This window comes from Sapajus apella, unplaced genomic scaffold (genome assembly GCF_009761245.1).
Source record: "Sapajus apella isolate SASKATOON/1434 unplaced genomic scaffold, GSC_monkey_1.0 scaffold1, whole genome shotgun sequence".
NCBI lineage: Eukaryota > Metazoa > Chordata > Mammalia > Primates > Cebidae > Sapajus > Sapajus apella.
In genome coordinates this window covers 66,417,610-66,437,661 of record NW_022436941.1, presented here as the reverse complement: position 1 = coordinate 66,437,661, position 20,052 = coordinate 66,417,610, and the positions used below count along the sequence as shown (strand labels likewise).

General features: G+C 37.9%; 1 protein-coding gene across 1 annotated transcript; it reads left to right on the top strand.

Annotated features, from left to right (window-relative positions):
• The first annotated feature begins 57 nt into the window (after window positions 1-57).
• On the top strand, window positions 58-18,198 carry UTP15 (UTP15 small subunit processome component). The gene is made up of 13 exons (XM_032278524.1): window positions 58-206; window positions 1,708-1,829; window positions 2,625-2,717; window positions 2,804-2,988; window positions 3,889-4,067; window positions 4,976-5,101; window positions 7,048-7,183; window positions 11,208-11,292; window positions 12,423-12,572; window positions 13,304-13,405; window positions 13,882-14,015; window positions 14,181-14,239; window positions 15,043-18,198. Exons 2-13 carry the CDS (start codon window positions 1,740-1,742, stop codon window positions 15,258-15,260), a joined length of 1,557 nt encoding a protein of 518 aa, XP_032134415.1. The 5' UTR covers window positions 58-206; window positions 1,708-1,739; the 3' UTR covers window positions 15,261-18,198.
• The last annotated feature ends 1,854 nt before the right edge of the window (window positions 18,199-20,052 follow it).

Genomic DNA, 20,052 nt, shown 5'->3' with positions numbered 1-20,052 from the left:
CGCCGGGCTGCTTGAGCCTCGGGAGCTCGCGCTCCTACGTCATCTTTACGCGACGTTCGGTTCGGTGTGTGTGTCGCCGGCTTCTCTAGGGTCCATGTGATTTTCACGCCAGTGCTGCTGAACGGTCCAGGAGAGGGAGCTGGCAGGGTCCGATTAATTGTCCTTGAGTCCAAGTGTCTCTTCGGGCCCTTTGGGGCTCAGTGGAGGTAGGTGAAGGCGGCTCCCATTGAGGAAAGCCCAGGCTCACACTTGGCACACTTGGCCTTCCTGTGTTACCTGGCATGCTCTTCTGGGGCTTCCCAGGCTCTGTAGGAGAATGGCTAAATTCTTTAACCGGTTCAAGTTCCCCTCAATTAAGCTTCGACTTAGAGTCTTCTCGGCGATTACACCCTCTCCTGTCCACCGTTGTTAGTTACCGGAGTAATCAGCAGCAACTCTCCAAGGCAATGGACATATTTCAGTCTGTCTTTGCTTACGAGGTTCCCTTAGGTGCAGTGAACGTAATGGAGTTTTAAAAGATTTGGGAGATAAAATCAGCATATCTTGTTAACTGTTTGGATGTTAGGAGTGGGGAAGACGGACACGTCAAGGCCGAATCTAGATTAATATCTGGTGCCAGTCACCAGCCAAAATGGAGTATATTGGAGTATGCGAGGGCACAGGCCATGTCTTTATTTCATTCACCATTGTATCTCCAATGTCTAGAACAGTGCCCTGCACATTGGCAGGTACTTTAACGAACAGAAGAATGTTCCCCCTTTAATCATTTGTCATTGTATTTCATTAAAGCACCTTTTAAATATATGTTACACTTATCGTGGTGTTACTGATGTAAAGTTTTCAGGTTTTTTGTAATAGATGATGAGTAGCAGCACTGGAATCATTTATCTGATAACATTGAATTTCTTTTGCAATTGAATCGTTCTGGAAAGATGTTTTGGCTTGATTGTATGTTATTTAAAAGTTTTATTATGCCACTTTAATGTTGAATTTAATTTCAGGATTGCTTTATTACAGTTTTCTTTCCTGCTGTTCAAATCTTTTAAAGTAAATTTAATTTTAAGCTTCTGCATTAGAATATTAGCTTTGTTTTTCTTACTTCTTGGCATTTTTAGGCTTTCAGGAAATCAAGTCCGTAACTGTAATTCTTACAGATTAAATGTCATCTTAAGCTTGGTTTCAGGAAACTTGTATTTGCAGTTTCACCTTAATAGTTCCTGTTGCCAGAAAATGGGCACTCAAAGCCAGCATAATCCTTTTTGGTTTGGCTACTGGAAGACTGTACTAGATTTATTCCCAAGTGTTGTAAAGTGGTTGGCTAGATGTGAGAACCTTTGTGTACAGCTAAATGGATGGTGCGTTATGATAACCCTTACTGTAATTATTCCTGCTTCCTATAGATTGCTTTTTCTGGGTTAGAATTAAATGGTTTATTGGTCTCTAATCTATAAACTTCCACACAGACTTTTGAAAGAAAGCAGAGTGAAAATCAACTATATGTACAAATTTATAAATAATATGTATATAAAATATTTTCTTTTTCAGACTTAAGGCAGTCATTGTAATTATTTCTAATATCAATTCTAAAATATTGACCCTTGGACAACAGTGCAATTTTTAAAAAATATTTCTTTAATTTTTTTTTTCAATCGACTTTCTCAGGTTGAATCATGATCTTTAATTTTTTTTACTATTTTCTTGCTTCAGTGAAGGAAGACAGCAGTCAATTATATGGAATTATGGCTGGGTATAAGCCTGTAGCTATTCAGACATATCCTCTGCTTGGTGAAAAAATTACCCAAGATACACTGTATTGGAACAACTATAAGGTGAGTATGGGAGATAATGAGGGAGGAGGGATTTGTGTTTATGCCAATTTCTCTAGCATATGTTATATTCTGCATGCTCTAACAGAATTATTAACTAAAAACAATCTATTCTCAGCTTTTAGTTTGGGCAGATAGTTTGATATCTATTTTTTCTTGGAATTTTATAAAAAAGTCCATATTGCTGAATCAGATTAACCATACAAATATCTAGCACAGAATAGATGATCAGTCAATGCCTAATGAATTAAATTTTAAAATTTGAATCTCATGTGTGTAAAGATGTTTATTGAAGTGTTGCTTTTAATAGTAGAAATCTGGAAAAACCTATGTTTATTAGTAGTGGACATAATTTACTATATAATTTGGCCTTATAATGGATGGTAAGTTTATTGCTCCTATGAAAAGTTAGCTAATATGTGTTACTAAGTGAAAAGAAGCAAGATGTGGAACAGTCTGCATAGTAGGATTATCTTTGTGTCATTTTAAAAGTATGTGGTTATTGTATGCTGGTATAGACATAGTAACTTTTTTTTTTTCTGGTGGAAATCACAGTAAACTCAATAGCTGAAGAGATAGAGTAGGGTGTGGCTTTCTAACCATATGTTTATTTCAGTGGCTACAAGGATAGTCTGGGTGATGATATGGACCTTTTTTGCTTTCTTTGTAATTTTATGTTAAATACAACCTAATAAATGTTACTAAGAACAAAAAGAAATGATCTGTAAGAAATTATGTAATGCTTAAATAGATCTAACCAGTGGTAACTCTGTTAACACTCTACTATTTTTTATTAAGACCCCTGTTCAGATTAAGGAATTTGGTGCAGTTTCAAAAGTAGACTTTTCTTCTCAGCCTCCGTATAATTATGCTGTCACAGCTTCCTCAAGAGTAAGTATCGTATTTCTTTATTTTTCTTTTGTATAGTTTATTACTGATCTTGAGCATCTGGTGAAATACTGTTTTTCATCTTGTAGATTCACATTTATGGCCGATACTCCCAAGAACCTATAAAAACCTTTTCTCGATTTAAAGACACAGCGTACTGTGCTACTTTTCGACAAGATGGTAGATTGCTTGTGGCTGGCAGTGAAGACGGTGGAGTTCAACTTTTTGATATAAGTGGAAGAGCTCCCCTCAGGCAGTTTGAAGGTCATACAAAGTAAGAGACAGTTGGTTTTGATGTGTTCTGGTTTTGTTTTATTTTGTTGTAAGCTCTGTTTTTTTCTCTCTTTGATGAAAAACATAGAGAGCAGTTTTATGTAGATTATTTGCCTATGTGTACTGTATTTCCTGATTGTTCCAAGAGCACCTAACTTGGGTTCTGTGGTCCAGTTTCATAGGGCTCATGTATTCCCTAGAATTGTATGTGATATTGTAGGAAATATATGTTTATCTAGGGAGCTGTTCTGTAGCTTTTGGTTAACTTTAGCGATATCTGTGGCACAGCTGAGGTTATGAATTACTCATCTAAAGACAACCTTACAGCTAGTAATGAGAGCTCTATAGGCCTGTACTGTCTTAGAGCATTTTATGTTGAAGTCAAGTTGGAAGGTAGATTTTCTTTTCTTCTTGGATTTGTACTGTTTTGCCACTTGATAAATTAAGTGGCCATCACAATTTTATATTATAACTTTGTTTTCAGGATTACCAGTGTCATTGCTGAAATTTGTTAAAATATAACAGAAATTTATGTAACATTCTATTTAGTGGCAAATCTTTTTTGAGTTTTTTAAAGAACTTTTTGAAATGTTAAAAGTTAAAGGGCCTTTGCTCTCGTATTTAGCAGCTAAGTGGAATTGTTAACATATTAGAATATATCATTTTAAGGCTATTCTTTAATATTCTTTTTAATTTCATAATGTAGGACTATTTACATTTCTTAATTGACCTGGGGTCAAACACTTTAACGTTTTCTCTTTCTCTCATGATTTCCCACTGTGAAGACTTCCTGAAATTGACCTGCTTTTTTCTTAATCTCAGAAATAGGAGCATTTTATGTTAGAAGGTACCAGAAAAATAATTTTCTTGTTTTTTCATATACTGATCTTCGATCTTTCAGAGCAGTTCATACAGTAGATTTTACAGCTGACAAATATCACGTGGTCTCTGGGGCTGATGATTATACAGTTAAATTATGGGATATTCCAAACTCCAAAGAAATTTTGACATTTAAAGAACATTCTGATTATGTGAGATGTGGATGTGCTAGCAAACTTAATCCGGATCTCTTTATAACAGGTTGGTGAACTCTATTCCCTCGTGAAGCAAATAATCTCATGGGGATGTATTTTAATCTTGCTATGGGGTTCTTTTGGGATGGAGGGGCTTAAAATTTCTTTTATAAAGGAATATGTTTCTGATGAATTCTCCAGTTTTTAAATACATTTTTACGTAGTATGTTTGTATTTATTTTGAGACAGGTTCTCACTCTGTTGCCCAGGCTGGAGTGCAGTGATGTGATGATCACTGCTCAGTGCATCTGCTACCTCCTGTGCTCAAGTCGTCATTTCACCTGAGCCTCCCAAGTAGCTGGGACTATAGATGCCCACTATATCCATCTACTTTTTGTATTTTTTGTAGAGACAGGGTTTTGCCACGTTGCCCAGGCTGGTTTCAAACTCCTGGGCTCAAGCGATCTGTCTGCCTCAGTTTCCTCCCAAAGGGCTGGGATTACAAGTGTGAGCCACCATACCTGGCTTCCCATTGCTTTTTATTTTCTTATTCTTCTTTTGGTGATTGTTCCTGTCTTCCAAATGTGTTGGAAAAATCAGGGTGTCTTGAAAACATATAGACTCTCAGAACTGTAATGGGGAATACACTGCTTCAAGCAGTCAAGAAACAGACAGTGCAGTTTAGCCTCTTTGGGTGCCTTTACAGAAATTTCCAGATGATTCAGTAGTGACAGTAGTCCAAAGAAAGGAATATTTTAGGATCAGAGCAAGTTAGATTGTACAGTATTGTGTAATGCTTCTTCAGATACAATCAGTGGTAGAGGGCTTGGAGGTCCTGTGTCTTCATGAATATACATATATGTCTTTTTAAAGCTCCATCTAAGATTTTTTGTCCTTTTAAAATTTATATCTGGATACATATGGTTTTTGTTGTTTTAAACAGTGAAACTAACAATAAAAACATTGACATTTTAGGATCATATGATCATACTGTGAAGATGTTTGATGCACGAACGAATAAGAGTGTTCTCTCTGTTGAGCATGGGCAGCCAGTGGAGAGTGTCCTGCTTTTCCCCTCTGGAGGTCTTCTGGTGTCAGCAGGTACTTCTTAAAAATAGCTTTCACCAGTATTGTTGGTTTGGAATCATATTTGTTTAAAATCAGTTGCTTTTTGTAATTTATCAGTGTGCATTTGATTTGCATATCAGTTTTTGCTCAAACAGTTAATCAATAGGACAGGCAAGCAGTTATCATTTATTGTGTACCTAATGTGAGCCAGGCACTGTGCTGTTATATACATATTAACTCTAGTGTACTGGATGATGCTACAAGGTAGTTAGCTTTTTCCCTGTTTTATCACTAACAAAATAAGTTTTAACTAATTTTTCATTGGCAAAGTGGTAAGTGGCAGATCTGAAATCACAGAACTTGAGAGCCTACGTTATGTATTTAGCCCTATGCCATCTTATTTAACCCCAGAAATCTAGCTTATACTCCTTTTACTCCTATCTGAGAGATCTGCAGCAGCTTTTGAAAATCAGTTATTTGAGATCTAGAAGGCTTGTCTCTTTTTCTGTGACTTTCTAGATTGCAATGTTCTTACCCAGCAAACAGCAGCTAGTACTAGAGAAAGGAGATAATGTGGCCTCAAAAGGGGCCTTAGTACATTTTTTCACAAGTTGGGACTGAGGTGTTTTGCACATACTGCATTTTCATAATTACAATGGAAGAAGTAAATTGGCTTTTTTCATTTGTAAATAAAGTAAAAATATGTTGACTTTAGAAGAATGTATAGGTAGAATGTGCAGCTGACAGCATATATTGCTGTGTATGTGTCCTTTTTTTCTCTTAATTCTAAAATCTGGCTAGAAATTACTCTGTTTTATATTCTTTTCCCCGGTACCTATCTGATTTAAAAATAAGTTGATGCTGGGTGTGGTGGCTCACACCTGTAATCTTAGCACTTTGGGAGGCTGAGACAGACAGAAAGCTTGAGCCCAGGAATTTGAGATCAGCCTGGGCAACACAGTGAGACTCCATCACTAATTAAAAAAAAAGTTAATAAATGTCAGATATGTCTATTTTTCTTGCTGTTATTCTGACAAATGGAAAAAATATCAAATTGAACAGGGAGAATAGAAAGCTTTATGCTAATCTCCACTGTGTCACTAGCTAATTGTGACCTCGGGCAATTTCTTAAGGTTTCTAGACCTTGAAAATGAGAGGGTTGGACTAGAGCAGTGGTTTCAGCTGTGATCCCTCTTGTGAGGTGCCACTTACTAGTGGAGGGGTGGGGACTGTGAGTTGGGTTCCAAATCCTGTTCCCCAGTCAAGATTTCAGTCTCCTCTCCCACCCCTTTTTCTGTTTTCCATGTTAGACTTTTGCGTGATGTTTTGCTGCAAATCTGCATTATTCACTTCCACTGCTATATAGAATTTCTTTTTTTTTTTTTTTTTTTTTTTTTTAAGAAAATTTTCGTTTTTTTTACCCAGGCTGGAGTGCAATGGCACGATCTCGGCTCACCGCAACCTCCGCCTCCTGGGTTCAGGCAATTCTCCTGCCTCAGCCTCCTGAGTAGCTGGGATTACAGGCACACACCACCATGCCCAGCTAATGTTTTATATTTTCAGTAGAGACGGGGTTTCACCATGTTGACCAGGATGGTCTCGATCTCTCGACCTCGTGATCCACCCGCCTCGGCCTCCCAAAGTGCTGGGATTACAGGCTTGAGCCACCACGCCCGGCCCAGAATTTCTTATAAAAAATAATTTTATTATAATTTTCTTAAAATGAACTCTTTCAGTTATGCATTTATTTTGCTGGAATTTCTGTATGCTTCACAAATATTAAATTATTAAACTGTCATAACAGTTCTGTGGGGTAGGAACTATTATTACCAATTACCCAGAAGTGTTGGAGCCTGGACTCTGGACGCCCTCACTCAGCTTCCATGCCTTGTGGAGTGTCAGTGAAGAATGCTTTTCAGATCTTTTAAATTTTGAATCTGTGGGCAGAATATCCAACTAATGATTATTTCTTTTTGTAGGAGGTCGTTACGTTAAGGTCTGGGACATGTTAAAAGGAGGACAATTGCTGGTATCTCTGAAAAATCATCACAAAACTGTGACATGTTTATGTCTAAGCAGCTCTGGACAGAGGTTGCTCTCTGGCTCACTGGATAGGTTGGCATTTTAATTTTTTTGTATATTAGTGTACAGGTGTTTACTGCTTGAGGAAATGAGTTATTTCAGCAATATTTGTGATAAGTATTGTGATAATGATTTCCAGGAGAAGAAAACCTGTTGAGTTGAAAATAGTTTTGACCTCTAATTTACATATAGCTACTTATTTTCTCCTTTGATATAATTTGTTTTAACTTATATACCTAAACAACATTATTGAACCATTTGAATAAGCTTTCAAATAATGTTATTCTAGAAACCATCTTATAAAACCATTATTCATATATTTTGAGGTTTTCTTTTTTTTTTTTTTTTTTTGAGACAGAGTCTTGTTCTGTCACCAAGGCTGGTGTGCAGCAGCACAATCTGGGCTTACTGCAACCTTCACCTCCCAGGTTCAAGTGATTCTCGTGACTCAGCCTCCTGAGTAGCTGGGATTACAGGTGTGCAGCATACCTGGCTAATTTTTGTATTTTTAGTAGAGATGGGGTTTTGCCATATTGCCCAGACTGGTCTCGGATTTCTGGCCTCGTGTGATCTGCTCACCTCCTCCTCCCAAAGTGCTGGGATTACAGGCATGAGCCACTGTGCCTGACCTAAAAAATTTTTTAAAAATTAGATAAATTATTATTATTATTTTTTGAGACACAGCCTTCCTCTGTTGCCCAGGCTGGAATGCAGTGGTGAGTTTTTAGCTCATTGCAACCTTTGCCTCCTGGGTTCAAGGGATTTTCCTGCCTCAGCTTCCTGAGTGGCTGGGATTACAGACATGTACCACCATGCCTGGCTGATTTTTGTATTTTTAGTAGAGATGGGATTTCGCCATGTTGGTCACGCTGGTCTCGAACTCCTGACCTCAGGTGATCCACCCACCTTGGCCTCCCAAACTGCTGGGATTACAGGTGTAAGCCACTGTGCCCAGCCTAAAATTTAGATAGCACATTTAATTTAGCCTAGTATCTAGTGTAAAAATAAAATATATATTATATATAAAATATAATTTCAACATGTAACGTATGTCAAAATTATTAAGATACTAGAAATAAATTAAGCATCTAAGCATGTGCACTATGATAAAATAATCATATTTTAGGTTGGGTGCAGTGGCTTACACCTGTAATCCCAGTGCTTTGGGAGGCTCAGGTGGGATGATCACTTGAGGCCAGAAGTTTGAGACCAGCCTGGATAATATAGTGAGACCTCCTCATCTCTACAGAAAATTTAAAAAATTAGCTAGGCACAGTGGTACACACCTTTAATCATAGCTACTAGGGAGGCTGAGGCAGGAGAGGCACTTGAGCACAGGAGTTTGAGGTTGCAGTGAGCTGTGATAGTACCACCGTACTCTAACCTGGGTGACAGAGTGATACCCTGTCTCTTAAAAAAAAAAAAAAAAAAGATAATATTTTATAAAAATTACTGTCTCAGTTTTTAAATTAAAATTAAGTAAACAATTTAGTTTCTCATTTTCACTAGCCATATTTTAAGTGGTCAGTAGCCACATGTGGCTAGAAATATGGCACAGTTCTAGAATTTACATGATCTATTATTATTATTATTTTGAGACAGGGTTTTCGCCCTGTTGTCCAGGCTGGAGGACAGTGGCATGATCTTGGCTGACTGCAACCTCTGCCTCCTGGCTTCAAGCGATCCTTTCACCTCAGCCTCCTGAGTATCTGGGACCACAGGCACGTGCTACCACACCTGGCTCATGTTTGTTTTTTTGTAGGTACGGGATTTCGTCATGTTGCCCAGGCTGGTCTCAAACTCCTGAGCTTAAGAGACCCACCCGCCTCGGCCTTCCGAAGTGCTGGGATTATAGGTGTGAGCCACTGTGCCTGGCTTACATTATCTATTCTTGATTATTTTATTTCCATATTTTCATTTTTTTTCTGCTATTATGAAAAACTTTGGTTTTTAGCATATATGTTAAAAAGTATACAGTCATCCTGTGGTGACTGAGGGGAATTGGTTGTGAATGCCCAAGTACCTTATTTAAAATGGCATAATATTTGGATATAACCTACACATATCCACTGTATACTTTAAATCGTCTCTAGCTTATTTGTAATACCTAATACAATGCAAATGCTATGTAAATAGTTGTTACATTGTATTTTAAAATTCTGTATTATTTTTATTAATTTATTTATGGATATTTTCAATCCATGGTTGATTGAACCTGCAGATGTGGAATCTGCCATAGGGAGGATTGACTGTACATATTTTAAAAGCTAGAAAATATTTTTAATACAAAGGAATTTTTTGTGTAAATAAATATTACATGGCAGGTTCTCTGAAATCATGTTACTAGGCAATTTGGGACTTGATTGTTAGGTATGTTCCTAAAAGCTAAGTGTAAATTGGCTCTATTTGTAGTGGTTTCAACCAAGAGTGATTTTCGTTCCTCAAGGAATGTTTGACAATATCTTGAGAAATTTTTGTTTTTTATCACAACTTAAGGTCATGGTGCTTGCCTTATAGGGGATAGAGGCCAGGAAGGCTGCGAAACATCCTACAATGCACAGAACAGTGCCTACAAAAAAGAATTCTATGCCCCAAAATGAGAGTCATTCTGAGGTTGAGAAACCCTGGTATTTGGCTTCATGTGTACTTTCTTTCTTTCTTTCTTTCTTTTTTTTTTTTTTTGAGAGGTAATCTCGCTCTGTTGCCCAGGCTGGAGTGCAGTAGTGCGATCTTGGCTCACTGCAACCTCCATCTCTCGGGTTCAAGCAATTCTCTGTCTCAGCCTCCCAAGTTGCTGGTGCAGGTGCCTGCCACCATCCCAGCTGATTTTTTTTGTATTTTTAGTAGAGATGGGGTTTCACCATCTTGGCCAGGCTGGTCTTGAACTCCTGACCTTGTGATCCACCTGCCTCAGCCTCCCAAAGTGCTGGGATTACAGGTATGAGTCACTGTGCCTAGCCTTTTCTTTTTTTTAAAAAATTTATTTTTTATTTTTGTAGAGATGGGATTTCATTATGTTGCCCAGGCTGGTCTTGAATTCTTGGGCTCAAGTGATCTGTCGACTATGGCCTGCCAGAGTGCTGAGATTACAGGTGCGAGCCATTACACTTGGCTTTGCGATATACTTTCATTGATACTTTCTCCTTTTTCTTTTTTCTTTTTTTTTTTTTTTTTGTGACAGCGTTTTGCCCTTGTTGCCCAGGCTGGAGTGCAATGGTGTGATCTCGGCTCACTGCAACCTCCGCCTCCTGGGTTCAAGCGATTTTCCTGCGTAGCTGGGATTACAGGCATGTGCCACCACATCTGGCTAATTTTGTATTTTTAGTAGAGATAGGGTTTCTCCATGTTTGTCAGGCTGGTCTTAAACTCCTGACCTCAGGTGATCTGCCCGCCTTGGCCTCCCAAAGTGCTGGGATTGTAGGTGGGAGCCACCACACCCAGCTGATAGTTTTTCTTTACTTCTAAGTTTGATCTTCAGATGACAATGGCTGATGGTCTATCCTTCTGGTTTTTTTTTTTTTTTTTTCCTTTTTTAATAAATTTTTGAGACAGTGTTGCTCTGTTGCCCAGGCTGGAGGGCAGTGGCAGGATTTCAGCTCATTGCAACCAGGTTCAAGCAATTCTCATGCCTCAGCCTCCTCTGTAGCTGGGATTACAGGCATGTGCCACCATACCTGGCTGGTTTTTGTTATTTTTGGTAGAGATGGGGGTTACATCATGTTAGCCAGGCTGGTCTCAAACTCCTGGCCTCAAGTGATCTGCCCACCTTGGCCTCCCAAAGTGCTGGGATTACAGGCCTGAGCCACTACACCCGGCACTTCTATTTCTAAGTGGCTAGTGAAAGTCTTCATACAGATGTTATAGTTAGGGCTGGTATACAGCTCATTTTTTAAGGGATTCAGTGATAAATTAGTTTGTAATTAACATTACTGATTTTCGTTTTTCTTCACTGTTGTATAGATTTTAAAGTTCATATTTTAAATTTTCAAAAAATAGAAATTTGCATTTTATATTCATTTTCAAGGTGATTTTTGACAAAGCTTTTCTTTTTTATTAGGAAGGTAAAAGTATACAGCACAACTTCCTACAAAGTAGTCCACAGTTTTGATTATGCAGCTTCAATTTTGAGTCTTGCCCTTGCAGTAAGTAGCTTTACCTGTGTTTAAGTCTGTCACTAACCTTGCCTGTTAAATGAAACTAAAATGGAATTTTGGGCTTTATTTTTGGATTTGAGTAACTCTTCTTGCCATGTTAGATATTTGAGTTAAGACAAATTGCTGGAATGTATGACTTGTTCTAATGACTGAGCATGAATTTAGATATAGGTCTCACCAGGTAACTTCAAACCAAGGACAGTGCTCTAGGCATTGTTAACACCAAATGCAGGACCTGGGAAGCTAATAAATCTCTCTTCAACTAATTTAACTCAAGAGTATTATAGTACACTAGAAAGGCAGATTAACTCTCTGAGCAGAAAAAAAGATGGGGGGAAAAGGGGACAACAAAATGAAATATCTCCTTTTCTTTATTACTGCTGTTTCTGAAATGTGTGCTGTCAAGTTTTATGAGAAGCCACATTTGGGCAGGAAGTTATTTTGACTATATTATATAGAAATCTGATTTGGGAGAGGAAAAGCTTATTAAAAAATATTTTTGGGGGGCAAGATTGTAAAAGTCATGCTACTGTATAATCCTTGATGCTGTTAACTATGTACAATTCTTCTTCTTATTTTTTTGAGATGGGGTCTTGCTCTGTTGCCCAGGCTGGAGTGCAGTGGCATGATCTTGGCTCACTGCAACCTCTGCCTCCTGGGTTCAAGTGATTCTCCTGCGTCAGCCTCCTAGGTAGCCAGAATTACAGAGGTGTGCCATCATGCCTGGTTAATTTTTGTATTTTTAGTAAAGATGGACTTTCACCATGTTGGTCAGGCTGGTCTCAAACTCCTGACCTCATGATCCGTTCACCTCAGCCTCCCAAAGTGCTAGAATTACAGACATGAGCCACTGTGCTCGACCAACTATGTATTATTACACAAACTTTGCCAGTGATATTTTACATGTGTAAGTTCTGTCAATATACTTGTATCCTAAGGAAAAAATGATTTTGCTTTAATGTCTTGCACCAATCATTGTTAGGCAGACTATGTGTATCTGAATGGAACTTGGTGAATATATGGACAAGCAGCAAACACAATATAAATGTGTTTTGAAGTAAAAGTACTATAAATTATGAGTTAAGACTAGACTAACTTATTTTTCTAATTGCTATTAGCATGAAGATGAGACAATAGTTGTAGGAATGACCAATGGCATACTGAGTGTTAAACATCGGAAATCTGAAGCAAAGAAGGAATCGCTTCCCAGAAGAAGAAGGCCTGCATATCGAACGTTTATTAAAGGAAAAAATTACACAAAACAACGGGTATTTGTGCAGTTCTCATATTTGTTTAAAACGTGAAATATGTTAGAGTAGCATCCCTGCACATTACTGGAAAGCATAGTTCCTGTGGCATTTAACTTTATTTTGCTTTTCTCTACGTCAGAATTATTTCTAGATTGCTAGATTGGGGACATTATTGAAGAGTAATGGGAAACAAGGACTACTTTAATACTCTGCATCATAGCATAATGTTATAATGCTTTACTGGATTCAAAATAACGTCTTCCACATACTACCTGATTTGATCTAAACCCCAAGAAGTAGTAGAGCCAGTCATGTCCCCATTTGTCACCTGAGAAGATTGAGATGCAAAGAATTTCTGATTAATTAAAGATTTCATTACTGGTATCCAGAGTTGTTTAGACTAGATCTCATTATCTCTGATTCTTGTTTTATTTCTCTTTCTACTGAATCCCACTGCCTGCCATATAAAGAGAATTGAAATGAGTAATTTTTACATAGAATTAAGGCAACAGTACATATTGTAAGTTAAAATTATAAGAGAGTAAGAACATGTTGATGTAGCAAATTACTCCACTTTTTTTTCTTTCTTGACTCTGATTAGCAGGATTCATTTTTATTTAATCTACATTGTGGGCATATTAATATTATTTGTGACGTAGTTCAGAGATGCCACTTCATTATGAAAAAGTTTGTATTAACTATATACAGATACTGATTTTTCTTCTCTGTAAATTTACTTTTCATTGCAGGATGACATTTTGATTAACAGGCCAACAAAGAAACACCTAGAATTGTATGACAGGGATCTGAAACATTTTCGAATCTCTAAGGCACTTGACAGAGTTCTTGAGGTGAGTGAGCGTTTTTTTTTTTTTGTTTTTGTTTTGGACAGAGTCTTGTTCTGTGTCCAGGCTAGAGTGCAGTGGCGCGATCTCGGCTCATGGCGACCTCCGCCTCCTGGTTTCAAGTGATTCTATGCCTCAGCCTTCCGAATACCTGGGATTACAGGCATGCACCACCACTCCCAGCTAATTTTTGTGTTTTTAGTAGAGACAAAGTTTCACTATGTTGGCCAGGATGGTCTTGATTTCCTGACTTTGTGATCCACCTGCCTCGGCCTCTCAAAGTACTGAGGTTAGAGGTGTGAGCCACCATGCCCGGCCGAGTGAGTGTTTTAAAAAATTATGTTATTATTTACCCTGCATTATTACCATGACTTGGAACTGTGAAGATAAACATCTATTCAAACTTGATAATTTAGTGCAAGACCATGATATTTATTTTGTGCTGTTTTGTCTGCTCTTTTTGACTGTGAAAATTTTTCTAGCCTACTTGTGCAATAAAGACACCTGAGATTACAGTGTCCATCATAAAGGAGTTAAATCGAAGAGGAGTCCTTGCAAATGCCCTTGCAGGTCGAGATGAAAAGGAAATCAGTCGTGTTCTTAATTTTTTGATAAGGTATGTTTTATGCCTGTGAAACACTTGTATTTTGCATCTGAAATCCTTTATCACCAAATGAAAGACATATTTAGTTTGATCCTTGTAGAGAACTGAAGAAACAAATCTAAGGATTTTTTTTTTTTAGGTTTACAGGTTTTACTAAATTGAATTTTTACTTCGTAGGAATCTTTCTCAGCCAAGATTTGCCCCTGTTTTAATCAATGCTGCTGAAATAATTATTGGTAAGTAGTTGTTAAAACTTGAAAATCCTAACATGCTTGCAAAAGTAGAGATGTCAAAGAATCAGATTGGGAAATCAAGTAGATCCAAATATCTCGCTTTTGTTAATTCTCAGTATGGATTTTCATGGAGAAAACAACAAGTCAGTGCAGTTTAAAATGTAAAATGTTTATAGTGGCGTGACTTTGAATTGATGGGACTAGGGTTATTACAAAAAAAAAATTCGTTTTCATAGACATCTGTAATGACCATGACAATTTTTCAAATGGGAAAATGAAAATAAGTCAGAACTTCCACCCTATGTTTTCTATAATTATTGTTTTTTTTTTTTTTTTGAGATGGAGTTTCGCTCTTGTTACCCAGGCTGGAGTGCAATGGCGCGATCTCGGCTCACCGCAACCTCCGCCTCCTGGGTTCAGGCAATTCTCCTGCCTCAGCCTCCTCAGTAGCTGGGATTACAGGCACGTGCCACCATGCCCAGCTAATTTTTTGTATTTTTAGTAGAGACAGGGTTTCACCATGTTGACCAGGATGGTCTCGATCTCTTGACCTCGTGATCCACCCGCCTCGGCCTCCCAAAGTGCTGAGATTACAGGCTTGAGCCACCGCGCCTGGCCTATAATTATTGTTTTTTGAAATAAATTTACTCAGAGGGATTGTTATACTTTCTATAAATCATTAATTATAACGTAAGTACTGATTTTTCTGTGTTTTTATGGTATTTTTATACTTTTAAGAATTTTGCTTTTCACTTAATGTATAGAAAGATATTGCTAGTTAATGTGTTTTCTTTCTCTCTTTTTAGATATATATCTGCCTGTGATTGGTCAGTCCCCTGTAGTTGATAAAAAGTTTTTGCTACTTCAAGGACTTGTAGAAAAAGAGATTGATTACCAAAGAGAATTGTTAGAAACCTTGGGGATGATGGATATGCTTTTTGCCACCATGAGAGGGAAGGAAGGCACTTCTGTGTTGGAACATACATCTGATGGTTTTCCAGAGAATAAGAAGATAGAATCATAGTGTCTGCTAAATAAGACATATAAGAACCCTGAAGTTGGAATAGATTTGCCTCTATTAAATGTTGGAAAGAGACTCTCTTTGATACATTAAAAAAACTATTTACAGAAGCAGTTCTGTGGAAGAGACTGGAATAATTGCGGTCAGAAAACAAGTACCTGTTTTAAGTAAGACATGGTTTTCCATGTGCTATTTTGAATTATTTTATAGCATCTTCACCTAGACGATCTCAATTGTCTTGGACATAGACTAGTTTGTGTGGGATGAGTTGATATTAATTTTAGTACAGGAGTATTCTGTATCAACATTTGGGTTGGTATTCAGATGGGAATTCAAATATGAATCCTCTCTGGAGAGGATCCAACTGGGAATCCTGCTAAAGGAACACGGTCTTGTATTACTTCTGGAAAACAACAGCAAAAACAAATGGCAACAACAAAAAGCCTCTTTCTTGATGCTAATCAGTGCCTTTGGGATTTCTAGGCCCTCGTGTAGCTTGCTTCCTCTCTCCTTGATGTCGACACTTGTCTTAGATCACATGCCCTGCCTCAGCTGGTAATGGGAGCGCAGCTGTTCCAAGTGTGGCAAGTAAGTGGTCAGCTCTGAAGAACTAATACTAGCTAGATTTGTATTCAGAGTGTGAGAGCAAGGTCTACAGATAGACCTGATTGGACTACTTTTTCTTCTCTTCATGCAGCCTTTCTAACAAGTTTTCACTGTGTTTCAGGTCAGGGAAATGATAGAATTTGTCATTTTTCTTATAATAAATAGCCTTTCAAACTATTCTTCATATGTTTTGAGCTTATCTTATAGCTACCTAATCCTCTGAAAACTGTTTTCTCTGATTTGTATTTAGATATTCCCCCCATTCTTCACAATCATATTGTGTTTTAGAACCCCAATCCAGAGCAGTTTGCTTTGAAAAGTAGTTGTTTTTGAAAGTTTAATGTAAATATTATTTTTTAGAATTTTTTTTTTTTGAAAGAGTCTCATTCTATTGCTGGAATGTAGTAGAGAAGTGCAGTGGCGCAGGCTTGGCTCACTGCAACCTCTGCCCTCGCAGGTTCAAGTGATTCTCCTGCCTCAGCCTCCTGAGTAGCTGGGATTGCAGGTGTGTGCCACCATGCCTGGCTAATTTTTGTACTTTTAGTAGAGACAGGGTTTCACCATACTGGCCAGGCTGGTCTCGAACTCCTGACCTCAAGTGATCCACCTGCCTAGTCCTTCCAAAGTGCTGGGATTAAAGGCATGAGCCACGGCACCCAGCCTGTAAATATTATTATTATTTTATAAAGACATTCTTACTTTCTTGGCTTTTTGATGTATCCATTCCGGATGGATAATTGTTGGCTAGTAACTCCTAGTACACTGATTTCGCAGTTGCTACCTCTCCTACCTTTCTCTAATTCTTACCCCAACTAAAGTAGTTAAAAATCAGTAAGAAAAATGTCTTGAGCTAGAAGAACCTGTAGAGGAAGATTTTGTAATGCGAATCTGCTTTCATAATTTTAGTTCTGTAAATTCAGGGTTTTTTTAAGTAGAAAAAATATTTAATATGTTCTAGTAAGATTATTAAGTAAAAATTAAACAAACATATTAATTTAATATTTAGGCTAACATTAACATTTAAATTAATATACTAAGTGAATATACTTAATATGTTCTAGTACAGGTATGCTCAGAAATAGGGCCAGTTTCCCTTTCATGAACTGATTTCAGCAATCATACAGCACAGTGGCCTGTAAGGAACCAGCAGTGTGCTTCTCTGCATAATTATGAATTTAGTCAAGATCAGAAGCTGTGTTTTGGGGTTAAGAAGGGTTAATTTATTTAAATAAAGTTTCTATTTAAAAACTTTTTAAAAACATTAATGCCATAAGTATTCTGATAATTTGCATAGTAGTAACATGACAAAGGTTTTCTCATACGTCATTTCATTTGATTCTCACCGCAGCCATCCAAGATTGATATTATTTTCATTTAACATTGAATTAACTAAAGTAGTTGATTCACTCTCCAAGTCCCTGAGTGTGAGCTCTTCATCCTAGCACTGTGAAGTAGTTTGCCTGCTGGGGCCTAAACTACTCATTCCCTTGACAAAACTTCAGAGTGCTGCAGTTCTCAAAATATGTAACAGATACACATTTTCAAAAAGGTTAGGAAGCAGTTCCCATAGCCATCAGTACTTAAATTCAGGAGTACTTTTTGTTGTGTTTGTTTTGTTTTGTTTTTAGAGACAAGGTCTCATTCTGTTGCACAGGCTGGAGTGTAGTGGTGCGATCATAGCTCACTGCTACTTTGGCCTCCTAGGTTGAAGCTATCCTCCCACCTTAGCCTCCTGAGAAGCTGAGACTACAGACATGAGCTACCATGCCTGGCTAATTTTTTATTTTGATTTTTTGAGAGAAGAGGTCTCACTATGTTGCCCAGGCTTCAGGCAATCTCCTGGTCTCAAGCGATCTTCCAACCTCAGCCTCCCAAATGACTGGGATGAAAGACATGAGCCATGCTCCCAGCAGGAATGGTTATTATATTCACTGAGACAAACTGTAGTATTTGCTCTTTGAAGTACTTAAATATAATTGGCATATTACAATATGTGACACTGGCCTTGAGATTCTAATTTAAAATGCTTAACAAGAGTTTTAGACTTGTGAATTTTAGTTGAAAGGTATTTTAAAATGTTACTAAGTCTGCAAAAGTACTGAAATGTTTCAGGGAACTTGGAAAGTCACTGTATGTTTCATGTATTATATTTATGAGAGTTAAGAACTTGGGAAGGTTTTACTAATGGGGTCAAGCATTTGCAGTGCTGCTTATAAGATATAAATACTATTAAGTTGTTTAAAGGAATTTGGATTGTAAATGGGACTGTTAAAACAAATTTAGTGTGTTCAACTTAAATGGATTCTATCTAAAATACCCTGGTGGCACCTTTACATTCTAAGAGGGTATTTCATTTTCTATGAACAAAATACCCTCTTAGACACTAAAAAGCCACATCCCTGTTCCCTCTGCTGTAGTTAACTAGACATGGTGGTACAACTGACTCAACCCTTCTCTAAGCAGGGATTTGTAATTGGGCTTTATAGTGAAATTTTTGATCTGGGAAAATGGGAGGCTGGGAATGCTAGGTCTGGGTCATCAGCGGAGAAAGTTGGTTTGTAGAGAGGAAGAAGAATGAAACCTAAGTACAAAGAAAATAAAGATTATCTTGCTTTAATAGATCAGACTAGAGGAGAGAGAAACCACCTTAGCTCCTGATGACCTCTATTGCCCTATTCTGGTTGTACCTCTTCCCCCTGGGGTCTGCGATGTTCTTTGGATTCTTTCTATCAGTTGTTTGCTGACTGTGGGTGGGTTTCTCTTATTTACAACCAAATGACTCTGAAAACGCTAATCCACTGGTCCTGATATTTATTGAGACCCATTAGAGGCCAGGGAATTAAGGTTATAGCAATGAACAAAATAGACAAAAATATCTCCCTCAATATTCTGACTGAGGGAGATAGTAAACAAGTACATGTGTAGTGGGGTCAGGTGGTGGTAAATGTGACAGAGACCAATCAGGCAGGGGAGGGAGATGGCAAACGTCGGGGTGATAGTAGGTGTGGTGCAGTTTTAAATAGAGTAGTTAGGGGAGACCTCACTGGGGTGACAGTTGAGCAAAGTTCTATAGGAAGTGAAGGATCCTCATTGCCATCTAGGGGCAGGGTGCAGAAGAAGCATGACTGGGGAGTTAGGAATGGCAAGGTGGCCCATTTAGCTGGCATGGAACAAGGGAGGGGAGAGTAGTAAGATAAAGAATGGGGTAGAAACTGGAGATGGTGCATTTTGACAGTTCTGTAGGGAGTTTTGCCATAAAAGGGAATAGCAAAATTGGGCAATGGCTGGAGGGATGTGGGGTCAAGAGTTTTTTTTTTTTTTTAATTAGGTATAATTGATATGCTATAAACTATGCATATCTAAAGTGTTCATTTGATATGTTTTGACATTTATACACCCTTGAAACCACAATTAAGTTAATGAACATGTTTAATACCCTCAAAAGTTTCCTCCCACCCTTGGTAATCCATCCCCTGGTCCCTTCCTCTCAGGCAACTACAGATCTACTTTCTGTCATTATAGATTAATGTTCGTTTTCTAGAACTTTATAAAATTGGTCTCCATTTATAAAATGGAATCAGAATTTAGGCTTGGGGGGGTCTGGCATCTTTCATAATTGTTTTGAGATTTATAATTTGAGATTTATAATTCATTTGAGATTTAAGTTGGGAACAATGACAGAATGAATGTTTGTCAATGGGGATAATCCTGTAGAGAAGGAAAAACATGATATAGGATCCAGGGGAGGTGGAGCGTTGGCTGGGAGGTGGTGATGGGGTCAAGTGCTGAAGTGGAAGATTTGGCTTAGATAGGAGAAGATAGGAGAATAATAATTTGGGCATGGTTCAGGAGGGAAGGCATATATGGGTACAGATGCAATTAGGTAGGCAGATGTGTTAGTGAGGGTTTGTGGAGGTTCACTTGGTATCTCTTCACTGGAAAAAACCCTAGCAGGTAACTAACTGAATTGAGGTTAGAGGAAGAGCAGGTGGAGGTGTTGGAAGTTTGACAGGAGAACAAGATATGAATTAATCCTAGAAAGATCAAGAACTCAAACTTTGGAGCCATCTGCATGGATTTGAATCTTGGCTTGACCACTCATTGGCTGCGTGATTTGGGGGAAGTTATTTTGCCATTTTGTATCTCATTTTCTCCATCTGTTAATCAGTCAAACAGAATCACACAGGAT

Bases quoted from the DNA above. Each gene is read 5' to 3' on its own strand.
- UTP15 (XM_032278524.1), top strand. From the start codon at position 1,740: ATGGCTGGGTATAAGCCTGTAGCTATTCAGACATATCCTCTGCTTGGT. The intron at 11,293-12,422 runs GTAAGTAGCTTT...AATTGCTATTAG, and splicing joins TTTTGAGTCTTGCCCTTGCA to CATGAAGATGAGACAATAGT. The intron at 14,240-15,042 runs GTAAGTAGTTGT...CTCTCTTTTTAG, and splicing joins TGCTGCTGAAATAATTATTG to ATATATATCTGCCTGTGATT.